The sequence below is a fragment of the Aquarana catesbeiana genome, linkage group LG08 (assembly GCF_042186555.1).
Source record: "Aquarana catesbeiana isolate 2022-GZ linkage group LG08, ASM4218655v1, whole genome shotgun sequence".
Taxonomy (NCBI): domain Eukaryota; kingdom Metazoa; phylum Chordata; class Amphibia; order Anura; family Ranidae; genus Aquarana; species Aquarana catesbeiana.
Genome location: NC_133331.1, coordinates 286,547,943 through 286,561,041, shown reverse-complemented (window position 1 = coordinate 286,561,041; position 13,099 = coordinate 286,547,943). Strand labels below are relative to the sequence as shown.

General features: G+C 46.8%; 1 protein-coding gene across 1 annotated transcript in view; it reads left to right on the top strand.

Moving 5' to 3' along the window:
* The window catches only part of LOC141106564 (NACHT, LRR and PYD domains-containing protein 3-like), a 32,950-nt gene extending 28,654 nt beyond the window's left edge, over positions 1 to 4,296 (top strand). Inside the window, exons 9-11 of the mRNA XM_073597434.1 lie at positions 3,067 to 3,246; positions 3,972 to 4,045; positions 4,129 to 4,296. Coding sequence (XP_073453535.1) covers positions 3,067 to 3,246; positions 3,972 to 4,017 — 226 coding nt within the window. The 3' untranslated portion in view covers positions 4,018 to 4,045; positions 4,129 to 4,296. The remainder of the gene's footprint in view (positions 1 to 3,066; positions 3,247 to 3,971; positions 4,046 to 4,128) is intronic.
* The last annotated feature ends 8,803 nt before the right edge of the window (positions 4,297 to 13,099 follow it).

Genomic DNA, 13,099 nt, shown 5'->3' with positions numbered 1-13,099 from the left:
AACTGAAGCCAGTACCGGAGCAGTATTCTCACCGGCGAGGCATTGCATACTAGCCCATTATGTGGCATTTACCTGCAAAGGAAGCAATGTCCCCGCTGTTGGATGCATCAACCTTCACCCATCTTCCTTCTGGAGCCACGGACTCAGGTTCTGTGACTGGCCGGAGCCAGTTTAGGATATATTTTCAGTACATATAGGTAAGCCTTATTATAGGCTTATCCATATGTAAAATTAGGTCAGGGGGGTTTACAACCACTTTAAAGTTCATGTGCGTCTAAAGCAGGGGTCTCAAACTGGCGGCCCTCCAGCTGTAGCAAAACTACAAGTCCCATCATGCCTCTGCCTGTGGGAGTCATGCTTGTAACTGTCAGCCTTGCAATGCCTCATGGGACTTGTAGATTTGCAACAGCTGGAGGGCCGGTAGTTTGAGACCCCTGGTCTAAAGGCAGGTGTCCCAATACTTTTGACAATATAGTGTATATAACTATGTATTTCTAAACAATTGTAATGATCGAAAATTGGAACTTAAAGTTCTATACATTGGGGTGGCAATAAAATAGAATTTTTAAGAACTTTCAATTAAAATTCATTGAGTGCATGAATGCTCTGATGACAATTTTTTTTTTAGAATTTGGTATGAATTGGCAGGGCAATAAAATGAAAATTTTGAGGGCTTTCAAACAAAATTTGTTGGCTCCATGAGTGTTCTGTTGGATGTTTCTTTCTTACTGTGGGGAGGTGCTGCATGGAGGGGCAGGGGCAAACACCCAGAGCCCGGTTACAGTTAACAAAACTTGTAAAATTTCAATCTTCACAAACAGCACCCGACCGGAAACACTCATAAATGGAACCCCAATGTGTAGCAGAGCAGGTCTCGGATGCACTGACAGCTCCTGTCCTGAGGTTTGGAATGTGGCCTGGGTGGTCTGTGCCCAATTGAGAGGATTCCAGGAAGGATGGTGTGTCCCTATCCTTTCCCTACTCATCTGGAACCTCTTCCTACTTCTATTTACTGTCCTTGACAAACAGATGACCTGCCCCTACAGCAGGGATAGGCAACCTTAAAGAGGTGAAGATCTACCTGAACAACATGGGAGAAGTCAAAGATCACACCAGTTTTAAACTTGTAATTGCTGTTCTCCCGTGTTGCAACCGCGTGCATTGCACAGCAATCATGGGTTTAAATCAAGTGGTGAGGAGACAACATATCTCCTCCTCACCACCTGTCAAACACACTCAGATCGCTTTTTAGAGGAGCAGCAGTATTTGCTGCACTTGTGAATAATCCCTTAGTTGCATTTAGTTAGTTGAGTTGCAGTTTTACCGCTCCAATCCCTACCCCCTTTAGCTGCTAAGGCAGCAGCCAAATGTCTACACATCCTGCAGCTGGAAATAAGCCTCCTGTTGCTTTTGGTGTGTGCTACCGCCTGCCAATCACGAACCATTCAAGTAAATAGGGCCACTCCGCATGGGACAGGAGCCGGCACTATAGAGGAGGCATTGACTTATGCGGCTCTTGCTCCCTACTACAGCTCCAGCTTTACAAGTAGTCCTTCTGCATTGCACTCTGTTTGATTCTCTGGGATGGCGGGTCAGCAAGCCAAGACCGCGACCTACCAGACACCTATCCGCGATCTACTGGTAGATCGGGATCTACAGGTTGCCCCCCCCGCCCTACACTATCCACTCGTAAAATGCACAACAAGCCTGGGAGCCAGGGTCTTTAACCACTTCCCGCCTGGCCTATAGCAGAATAACGTCCGGGAAGTGGTTCAGTTATCCTGACTGGGCGTCATATGACGTCCAGCAGGATAACTGCCGGCGCGCGCCCGTGGCCCGCGATAGTTTTTGCTGCATGTCAGTCTGACACACCGCAACTCTGATCTAGGTAAAGAGTCTCTGATGGAGACTTTTTACCACGTGATCAGCAGTGTCCAATCACGGCTAATCACGATGTAAACAGGAAGAGCCGTTTTACGGCTTTTCCTCACTCGCATCTGACAGACACGAGTAGAGGAGAGCCGATCGGCTGCACTCCTGATAGGGGGGTCTGTGCTGATTGATTATCAGCGCAGCCCCCCTCGGATGCCCACCCAGTACCACCAGGATGCCGCCAGGACCACCAGGTATGCCACCCTAGACCACAAGGCATATGCCAATCAGTGCCCAGGCAACTGCCAATCAGTGTCAATGAAAAATGTCTGTCAGTGCCAGTGCAACCAGTGATGCCTATCAGTAAAATCTATCAGTGCCAGCCATCAGTGACACCTTTCAGTGCCCAGCAGTGTTGCCTATCAGTGCCCACCAGTGCCGCCCATCAGTGCCACCTATCAATGCCCATCAGTGCTGCATATCAGTGCCACCTATCAGTGCCGCTTATCAGTGCCCATTAGTGCTGCCTATCAGTGCCCATCATCAGTGCCCATCAGTGCCATCTCATTGGTGCCACCTCATCAGTGCTGCCTTATCAGTGCCCATCAGTGCAGCTTATCAGTGCCCATTAGTGAAGGAGAAAACTTACTTATTTACAAAATTTTATAACAAAAACAAAGAAAAACTTTTTTTTTTATTCTTCAAAATTTTCTGTATTTTTTTATTCATTTAGCAAAAAATAAAAACCGCAGAGGTGATCAAATACCACCAAAAGAAAGCTCTATTTGTGGGAGCAAAATGATAAAAATTTAGTTTGGGTACAGTTTAGCATAACCGCGCAATTGTCATTTAAAAAGTGACAGCGTTGAAAGCTGAAAATTGGCCTGGGCAGGAAGGTGCGAAAGTGCCCGTTATTGAAGTCATTAATGGGCTCTGACTGACCCAAGATGGCCACCAGAGTCACATGGGGCGGCAACATCCAACCCCAGTGACCCAGAAAACCATAGAGGAACCATGTTCCCCTTGACTTACTCTCCTCCTGCAGGGCCACTGCATTTGAGCGCCACCTACAGTGGAGAAAATAGACTGCACCTGCTACAGTACAAACCAGCGAACAAAAATCTAATCATGTATGGCCAGCTGTAATCTCTATTGAGATAGGAACACTTTGTTGATTCCCCTTTCTCCCACCAGATTTGATGATTGTGAAGCAACGTTATCCTGCTGTGATGATCTCCTCTCCGTTATCACTACAAATCAAACTTTGACCAAACTGGAGACAAGGCTGAAAATTGACACGGAGACATCAGACTCAGAAGTGGCTCATTGGTGTGAGGTCCTCCAACAGCTAGGCTGCGCTGTGGAGAAAGAAGTGTAATTATTATTTTTTTATATTTTTGTAAATATTTAAAGAATAGCTGTAGGCAAACCTTTTTATTTTATTATTTTTTTTTTTTAAGTTTCAGATAGTGGAAAGGAATTCAAACATCTATCTGGTTTTTATCGCTGTCTATGCTCCCGTTATGAAAATTTACCCTTTTTTTTTGTCCTGGTGACCCACATCACTGAAAAACCAATTCAGAGCGGTCACCAGAACAGGAATCGAAGGGGAAATCTTCCAATGGTTCTGGTGACTACCAAGGATACTCCTCAAAGTTCCTGTTGCAACTATGAAAACTGCATGTATATGTGTTCTGTGTGAATAGGGGCAAAATCTGATGTTATGAAACTATTTTCTCTCCAGATCAAATGTGATTATTCATACAGAAGAGCATCTGGAAAATACAGCATCATGACCACTAGATGGTGTTAATGATCAGAGGAGGTAAATAGTTATTTGCTCTGATTGGCCGCTCCATCTAGTGGCCATATTGTGGTATTTTCCTGATTCATATGAATGAATGACATTCGACTTGGAGAGAAAATAGCCTAATAACATTTGATTTTTGCCCCAATTCACACATGCAGGACGAATAGCTATTCATAAATACACCCCTTAGTAAAAATACACCCCTTAGTCTAAATGCTTATGACCTTTGTACAGAGCAGAAAACCACTTTCTGTTATAACGTAAACATGTTCATTCTATTTTTATCAAGAACACGAATTGAAATTAAATACCGAAGACCGAGTTTACAAATTTGACCTTGCGGCTCTGTCTGCAGATGTGAAGGTGACGTTTTCCTGCCAGTATGAATTGTGTGTCCAGATTTCAATGGCTTGAACCTAAATCTGATTGAATTTTCTTCTGTTTAGATCCCACGGACTGACGTGACTTCCTCTGACTGATCTTCATTCATCATTATTCCAGAATGATCCCTGCAGTGATTTTGTCATTCCACCAAATCATTCCATTTATATTGTATTGTTACCACTTTAAGTTCTTATTAATGTAAAATAAAATTTGTATTTTTCTGATAAGAAGATCGAGAAGCGTTGTGTGGTAAGATTTTTACAAGGGTAAGCAGGTTAAAAACTGCTGAAGGAGTTCGTTACTGGCTCAGGCTGGGTTGGGTAGGGTTAACACCTGCATTCCGGGTTTCCCGGGCTTTTTTGGAGCTTAAGCCGGCCCACTTGTGATATAAATGTAGCACCCCCTAGTGTGCTACTAGTGTGGGTGCAGGAAATTGTATGTAGTGAATCATGCCTAAACCTGTAAGTCTTAATTGGGTCATGGGTTTACTTTAGATCAGGGCTGGATTACTCATGTAGGCAACTCTCTGGTGCCTCCCTCTGGTCCTGGAAAGTTGGAGAACATTCTGGAAACTGAAGGGCAGAGGCTAGGAGGGTTGCTCTGCATACTAAGGGGAGCTTTGCCAATCCCCGGGTAGTGGGCCTTGAAGGGTGGTTAAACCATCCCATTAAGTATGGATGAGTCATGCTGGCAGGGAAGTTGGGTGGAAGATGAAGATGGAGTGCTGTGGGGACTGTCGGTGGCCCTTGAGGCGAACCCTCCTAGTCTACGTGGGGGGTGCTTTGCCTCGAGCTGGCCTAGGAGGATCCTGACAACAGAAGCAGTTTTGAGGGACAGGCAAGGCGGACAATGTGAGTACTGCAGCACGGTCAGGGACTTACAAGGGGAGAGACTGCCACATGTAGCAGGTCTCTGGAAGATAGCGGTGTGCTTAAATCTTTCTTAACTTTGCCCTGGAAGATCTCTGGAGCAGTCATGTAGACTGGTGAAGAGTCAGTTGGGTAGAGTGATGAAGAGTAGGTTGGGTAGAGTGATGAAGAGTCAGTTGGGTAGACTGATGAAGGGTCAGTTGGGTAGACTGATGAAGAGTCAGTCGGGTAGAGTGATGAAGAGTCAGTCGGGTAGACTGGTGAAGAGTCAGTCGGGTAGAGTGATGAATAGTCAGTCGGGTAGACTGGTGAAGAGTCAGTCGGGTAGACTGGTGAAGAGTCAGTCGGGTAGACTGGTGAAGAGTCAGTCGAGTAGAGTGATGAAGAGTCAGTAGGGTAGACTGGTGAAGAGTCAGTCGGGCAGACTGGTGAAGGGTCAGTCAGGCAGACTGGTGAAGGGTCAGTCAGGTAGACTGGTGAAGAGGGAACCGGGTGGTCATTTCCTGCAGTGGGTAGAGCTGGGACCAGTGTCTACAAGGGAGTTGGAGGTACTCCAGGATGCAGCTTACAACACTTTGTGCTACTTTCTAAAGGGACTAAGAATTTCTAGTCCTTAAGGGGTTGTTGCATCCTGTCACATAGAGACTGTCAGTGTCCAGAAGTGAAGAAACAAATCGTGAGTTGCAAATAGGGAAGAAGTTGTCCCTGCTTTTTATTGCTATCAAGTTGGGTGTCCCATAATTCCTTTTCCCCATCCAAGTTATTACCCCTAATACAACATAAAAAACAAGCTCAAAGACTGTTCCTTGTGTCCGGATGAAAGCTGAAAAATTGCTTTTTGCCTGACTGTGTAGGAGTGGGGAACCCAGACATAGGCAACCCCTACGGGAGTAGTGCTACATAAATATGGGGGGAAGGCTGGAGCCTGAGGTCCCTGAGGGGTTTGCTGTTCTGGTCATCTGTTCACTTCTACCCGTATAGGAGAGAGTTGTCACCGCTCCAGGAGCATTTAACAGACAAGAGGTGAATCTTTCTTGGTTCGGAGGTTGTAGGTGCCTAATAGCAATAATTAGAAATAAATTCGGCACAGCCGCACTCATAGATTTGTCTTGTTTATTTGGAAGGTGCACATCAAATTCAAAGGTAACAGTAGACAGGAAAAGAGCTGACGTTTCGCACTAACGTTAGTGCTTATTCATAGCTGACAATCACACAACAGGAAATGGAATAAATACTATTTCCTGACAGACTCCATGGCAGCCTATGTGTGGGTTAACCCCGCCTCCTCTCCAATGCTATAGGACCCCATTCCCATAAATGAGTACTCACCACTAGCTACTGCGTTCCTTTTTTGTCCTCCTCCTATGGACCTATACATGCTGTTCGCGTCAGGATTGGATGGATCCAGGATTTGGCATACCTTTATGCAGTGCAGCTTAGAGCCCAGCCACGGGCGGGCGAGTAGCTTTATGAGGCTTGAGTATTTCCCCTTGGTGGATGGGTGGTCGCCTCTGTATGCCTGATGGATGGACGCATCAACGGCTGGCAAGGTCTGTGGTGTCCTCATCTCTTTCTCCATGGCAGTTTTTCTATGTTGTTGGTGTGCCTGCATTTCTCCCTGTCTTCAGAACAGCGTATTTTTCCCCTCATGGCGGCTGGAACGCTTGTGCGTTCCAGCCTGCCACGGCACTTCCAGATTGCGGCCGTCTCCGCTGCTGGCGCCTGTGCTGTAGCCGCCTCAAGAGCGAGGCTTGGCTCGCGCATGCGCAGTACGGCGGTTTGATCGTCGGCCGCGCAGGCGCCGTTTGGCACCGTCCTATTGCATGTGCGCAATGAGAGGCAATGACGTCACGGGCGGGGAATTTAAATCCGCCCTCCAGCCCTGGTACAATGGAATTTTGCCTTCGCAGGGAAAGGAGGAGTCGGTTCCCTGCTGTGGTTTCTCAGTCTCTAGGTGAGTGGCCTAAAGGTCTTATATTTCTGCTCTTGTTTAAAAAAAAAAACAAAAAAAAAAAACAATTGTGTTTTAGGACTAATTATTTTTTCTAGTAAAACTTAAAAAAAAAAAAAAGAGAGTATTTATTTTTTGTTTACAATATATAAAAAAAAAAAGAAAAAAAAAAAAGGGAAATAATATAAATATACATATATATATGTGGGAAGAGGTTCTTTACCTTGGCATAGTATTTACGTTAAGATACGTATAGATACGTAAAAATGTGCATTTGTGTATCGTTAAAGAGCAGGGTTTTTGAAACCTCCTCATTTGATGCCTTGGCTTTTTCAGGCCATTTTTCTGCAGACTGCTTTACGTGACGTTCCACGTTCAAGGTCATGGACAAGTCACCGCCTTTAAGTGGCCAGCCCTCACGCACAAGGTATGTGCTCGTGAGGGGAGGGGATGAGATACGGGCGCAAATGTTGCGGTTCTGATACTATGTCTTGCCTTTCCCCCTCCCCCTTCTGTTTTTTCTCCAGCCCTTCCAGATCGGACCCGTTAATCGCGGTCCAGAATGTCAGTGACCTTGCCAAGCCACAATATCACTCGTCATCCAGATCCAGACGAGACTCCCAGTCCAGATCCCACCAGAGGAGACGTTCTCTTTCCTCCTCCAGACACCGCTCCCACCGCCATGACAGCCGCTCTGATCACAGAGCCTGCTGGGGATGTAGGACACGAGTCCCGGAGAGCAAGTCCTTCTGTGACCATTGCTTTGCCCGCGCGGTTGGGGAAAAGGAGACAGAAAACCAGCGTTTAGAGTCTCTTGTGAAACATGTGGTGCATCAATCCCTAATGGAGAGGGACACACCTCGCACGATGAGCCAGTCCACTACCTTGTCTGGCCCGCCAGCTGATGAGGCCGTGATGATCCGGGCACTTCCCAGCCCTATGTTGCCTCTCTTGACTCTTCAGGGGACGAATCCGTTAACGAAGAGGACATCAGAGGCTTTGATTTCACTATGGTCTCTCCAATAATCAAGGCGATAAAGGAGGCTTTGAAGTGGGAGGATCCTTCCACTCCCCCAGCTAAACAGAAAAAATTCTTTAAACATCTGGGGAAAGAAGGCTCAAACTTTCCGCTCCTTCCGGAACTAAAGGACATCATTGATGAGGAATGGAGTAAAACGGAGAAGAAGTCCTCCATGTCAAATAAAACCTCCAGATTGTACCCCTTCAAGTCGGAAGAAGTGAAGAGTCTGGAGAACACTCCCCTTGTGGACGCAGCCCTTATGTGTCTGGCCAAACACGTGACTCTTCCTCTAGAAGACGCAGTGTTTTTCAAGGATGGGCTTGAGAGGAAGATAGATCTGGATCTAAAAAGAATTTATGGGCTCGCCGGTATGGCCTGTAAACTGGCCCTGGCACTAGCGGAGATGTCTAAAGCCATGGAAGCCTGGACGGAGAACGTGGAGTCCTTCCTCAGGGGCGTGTAGGAGGAACTGGCCGGAAGTTCGGCAGCCGCAGAGCTGAAGCTGGCAGCGGTCTTTCTGGGGGGAGGCGTCTATTGATCTGATCCACCTACTGGCTCGTATTATGTTGTCTTCGGTCACGGCCAAAAGAGCCCTATGGTTGCGCCCTTGGCTTGCCGACCCGGTTTCCAAGCAAGCATGGTGTAAAATCCCTTTCGAGGGGTCCTCACTGTTTGGCAAAAAAACTTGACGATGCCATAACGCGGGCCACAGGTTGTAAGTCAGGCTTCCTTCCCCAAGACAGGCGCATGCTGGGCCGGAAGAAACCCCAGTTCAGAAGACGTAGCCCGGAGCGCTCCAGAGAAGCACGCTCTTACAAGCCTGGCCGGGACTTCAGGATAAATTGGAGCAGGGGGCAGGCATCTTTTCGTAAACCTGTTAAAAGCCAGATGTCCAGTGGTCGTGACCAGGCCAAGTTTTTTTGAGATTGCGCCCGCCTAGGCGGGTCGGGTGGGGGCTCGTCTGCTCCTCTTCCGGCACGTCTGGGTGGCCTCGATCTCAGACTTCTGGGTCATAAGCACAGTCTCGTCAGGCCACAGATGGGCCTTTTCCAGTACTTCTCCCCCCAGATTCGTCTCCACTCTTCTTCCTCGGGCAGAGGAACAGAGACAGATATTGCTGTCCTATGTGGACCTTCTGAAAACTCAAGGAGCAGTGGTACATGTCCCAAAGGACGAATGGTTCCAGGGGATATACTCCCCTCTCTTCCTAGTTCAAAAAAAGGGTGGCTCCTGGCGCCCAGTCATAGACCTCACCTATCTCGCGACAGAGTTTCTCGGGCCCTACATGCCCGGCGACTGAAAGCCTCCCAGTGCTTGAAAATTGTCGGCACCATGGTTTCCACGACTCCCATGGTCAAATGGGCCTTGTGGAGATTAGGTCCCTTCCAGTCAGGTCTCTTACAACAATGGAAGTCAGGGGACAAGAATCAAGTCATCCGCATAACATCTACAATGAGGAACAGTCTCTTCTGGTGGCTTCAGCGCAAGAACCTCCTGACTTGCCACTCCATCGCTCCCATCTCTTGGGTGACGGTCACGACCGATGCCAGCAGTACCGGTTGGGGAGCCCTTTGCGGTTCAAACCTTGCTCAGGGCAAGTGGGACACATGCCTCCCCAACCCAGGTTCGAACGTCTTGGAAATTCGAGCGGCCTGGTGTGCCCTACAGTCCTTCTCTCGTCTCCTGATAGGGGAGTCAGTGTTGTTAAGAATGGACAACACCACGGCTGTCTTGTATGTGAAGAGGCAAGGGGGTACTCGGAGTCCCACTCTCCTTCAGTCGAGCCCATTCTATCGTGGGCACAGAAGAACCTTTCCAACATCTCAGCAGTCTTCGTCTCAGGGGTCCAAAACACTCAAGCAGACTTCCTATCATGTACCAAGTTGGAAAACAACGAGTGATCCCTTCATGTAGAGACGTTCAAGTGGATTTTGTCACTGAAGACCGATCCCGAAGTAGATCTGTTCACTTCCCCCTGCAATTGCAAGCTGAAGAAGTTTTACACCAGGGGCCTCTGCAGTCAGGCCTTCGGGACGGACGCACTGACGGATCAGTGGAGGTTCAAGAGGGCGTATGCCTTTCCGCCACTTCCAGTTATTCTGAGATTCCTGCAGAGGCTCCGAGCGGAAGCAGTCGAAGTGGTGACAATAGCTCCCTATTGGCCGAACAGGCCTTGGTTCCCTCTCCTTGTCCAACTCAGCTGTCAGGACCCAGTGCCTCTCCCTCTCAGACCGGACCTTCTTTGTCAGGGGTCAGTCCTGCACCCTTGTCCGACAGTGCTGAGACTGATGGTCTGGTTCTTGAGAGGGAGAGGCTAGAATCCCTGGGCTGTGCCTCAGAAGTGATCTCCACTCTCATGAGTTCAAGAAGATCTAGCACAAATAAGGTCTATGGAAGAATCTGGTCCAAATTCGTGGAATTTTGCTCTCCTCAGGGCAGGTCTTTTAGACATCCAAAAGTCCAAGATGTTCTTAGCTTCCTTCAAACGGGCCTAGATTTACCTTTATCTATCAGCTCTCTTAGAGTCCAAGTTTCTGCATTATCGGCCTTCTCCGGTACTTCGTGGGCAGTTCATCCTTTGGTTAGGCAATTTTTTCGTGGTGCATCAAGGCTCAAGTCCCAAAGGAAATCCAGGTTTCCATACATGGATGAAACATGTAGATATAGCAATCACTGATTATAAACAGAATAGTAGTAAAAGGATAGACTAACAGTGTGTCCATCCATATACATGAAAAGCAAACATTGTATCCACACAATTTGTAATAAATATCAAAATTCGATTACAAGTCTTATAAAGCGTATTGGTGAATAAGACGACATAGAACATTGCACTTTAAAAAATATATACACATATATCTTTACATGCATTATACATTAATAGCGTCTTTTATTCACATCATATTCTTTATTTACACATACCGTATATACTCGAGTATAAGTCGAATTTTTCAGCACATTTTTTTGTGCTGAAAGTGCCCCCCTCGACTTATACTCGAGTCAAGCACTTTTCTGCAGCAAAAAATTTCATTTTCCGAACTGACTTTGGGGCCCTGTATCTCAGGGCCACTTGGTACTAGGAACCCCAAATTTGGTGTGCAAACCCAGTGGAACTGGTACCACAACATATCCAAAGCTGAAGTTCCTAGCACTAAGTGGCCCCGAGATACAGGGCCCCTAAATCGGTTCAGAAAATGTCATTCTCTGCTGCAGAAAAGTGCTTGACATTTTCTGAACCGATTTTGGGGCCCCATATCTCAGGGCCACTTGGTGCTAGGAACCCCAAATTTGGTGTGCAAACCCAGTGGAACTGGTACCATAACATATCCAAAGCTGGGGTTCCTAGCACCAAGTGGCCCTGAGATACGGGGCCCCAAAACCGGTTTGGAAAATGTCATTCTCTGCTGCAGAAAAGTGCTTGACATTTTCTGAACTGATTTTTGGGGCCCTGTATCTCGGGGCCACTTGGTGCTAGAAACCCCAGCTTTGGAAATTCTATGGTGCTAGTTCCACTGGGTTTGCACACCAAATTTAGGGGGTTCTTAGCACTACGTGGCCCCGAGATACAGGGCCCCAAATTTGGTCAACTGTGTCCATCTGCAGCAATGTCATTTCGGGACCCTTTGGGTTCAGAGACCCCAAATTTTGGCTGCAGCTAGGGGGCATCTAGTAACCCTTAACTACAGAGTTTGAAGTTCAGGGGACCTATGGCTGCAAATGGGCACAGTGAGGCTGCAATTGGGCACAGTGAGGCTGCAAATGGGCACTGTTGACCCTCTTTTCCACTTACAGTAGCTGTGCATTTGTCACCCTCGTCTTATACTCGGGTCAATGAGTTTTTCCATTTTTTTTTGTGGTAAATTAGGGCCTCGACTTATACTCGGAACGACTTATACTCGAGTATATACAGTACATATGCACTTTTTTATTATCCATTTGACATTTTTTGTCTTTCATTTCATATATATTATTTTTTTACCTTCCTACACTAGTATATTTTCACACTCTTTTTCTTCTTTCTCGCATACACATATATAGATTTTCTTCTTTTCACTTATATTTTCATTCACACATATTTATAATAATTTTTCCCATTTATGACACTTTTCTTGTGTTTTTTCTCACGTATCACTCACATATCCATTTCCATTACTTCTCAATCACAATTGACTATGTGAAATCGTATGGTTTGTTTCACTAAGAGGTGTTGCCTATGATGGCTAATTACGGGTCTCTTCTACACTGCTCATTAAGAGTTTGAGTCATCACCCAATCATTTGGCCACATGTGTTCAACACCTAGAAATAGTATTTATTCCATTTCCTGTTGTGTGATTGTCAGCTATGAATAAGCACTAACGTTAGTGCGAAAGGTTAGCTCTTTTCCTGTCTGCTGTTACCTTTGAATTTGATGTGCACCTTCCAAATAAACAAGGTAAATCTATGAGTGCGGCTGTCCAGAATTTATTCCTGTTTATCACTTCTACCCGTGCTGAGCCGTTTATAAGGACTGCCTATGCTGAGAATCCCAGGATGCCATCAGTCATGGAACATCCACTATCGACTATGCCATTAACTATGGACTCTGTTGTGCTGGAAAGATATTCCTGGGCCATTTAATAGTTAGTCCAGTGACGGGACAAGATCATCCAGTACCCAGAGCAAAGATGCCAAATTGCACCCCCCCTCCATTATGTGCAAGCTTATGAGGAGAGGGGGGGGAGAAAGCACAGTCTGCACCTCCTCTCAGCTCTCTCCTCCTCTCCTTGCTGCTTCTAGCACTGGGCTGACATAAGTAGTGATGCCGCTGTCACTAATCCTGTCAGCCTTATAGTAGAAGGAATTTGCGGCGCCCCATCCCTATAATACATGCTGTGCCCAGGGCAGCCGCTCGTTCTGCCCACCCCATGTCCTGGCCCTGCTGTTATCATGTACACACTCAAGAAGGTCAGTAAAGACTGTTGAACATTTCCATAAGCTTGGTCTAAAGTTATTCAAAGGGGTGCATAATGGACCTGGCATATACAAAGAACCTGGGCCCGTTTAAGCACTAGAGGGGTATGAACTACACAGTACTACCGTGACAAACAAGCTGCAGTTTGATGAAAAGCAAGGTCATTGCTAAGGGCAACCAAGTTCACTTCGAACAGTCACAAGCAACCAGTCGAGGCGTGGTATCTAAAGAAGGCGAGG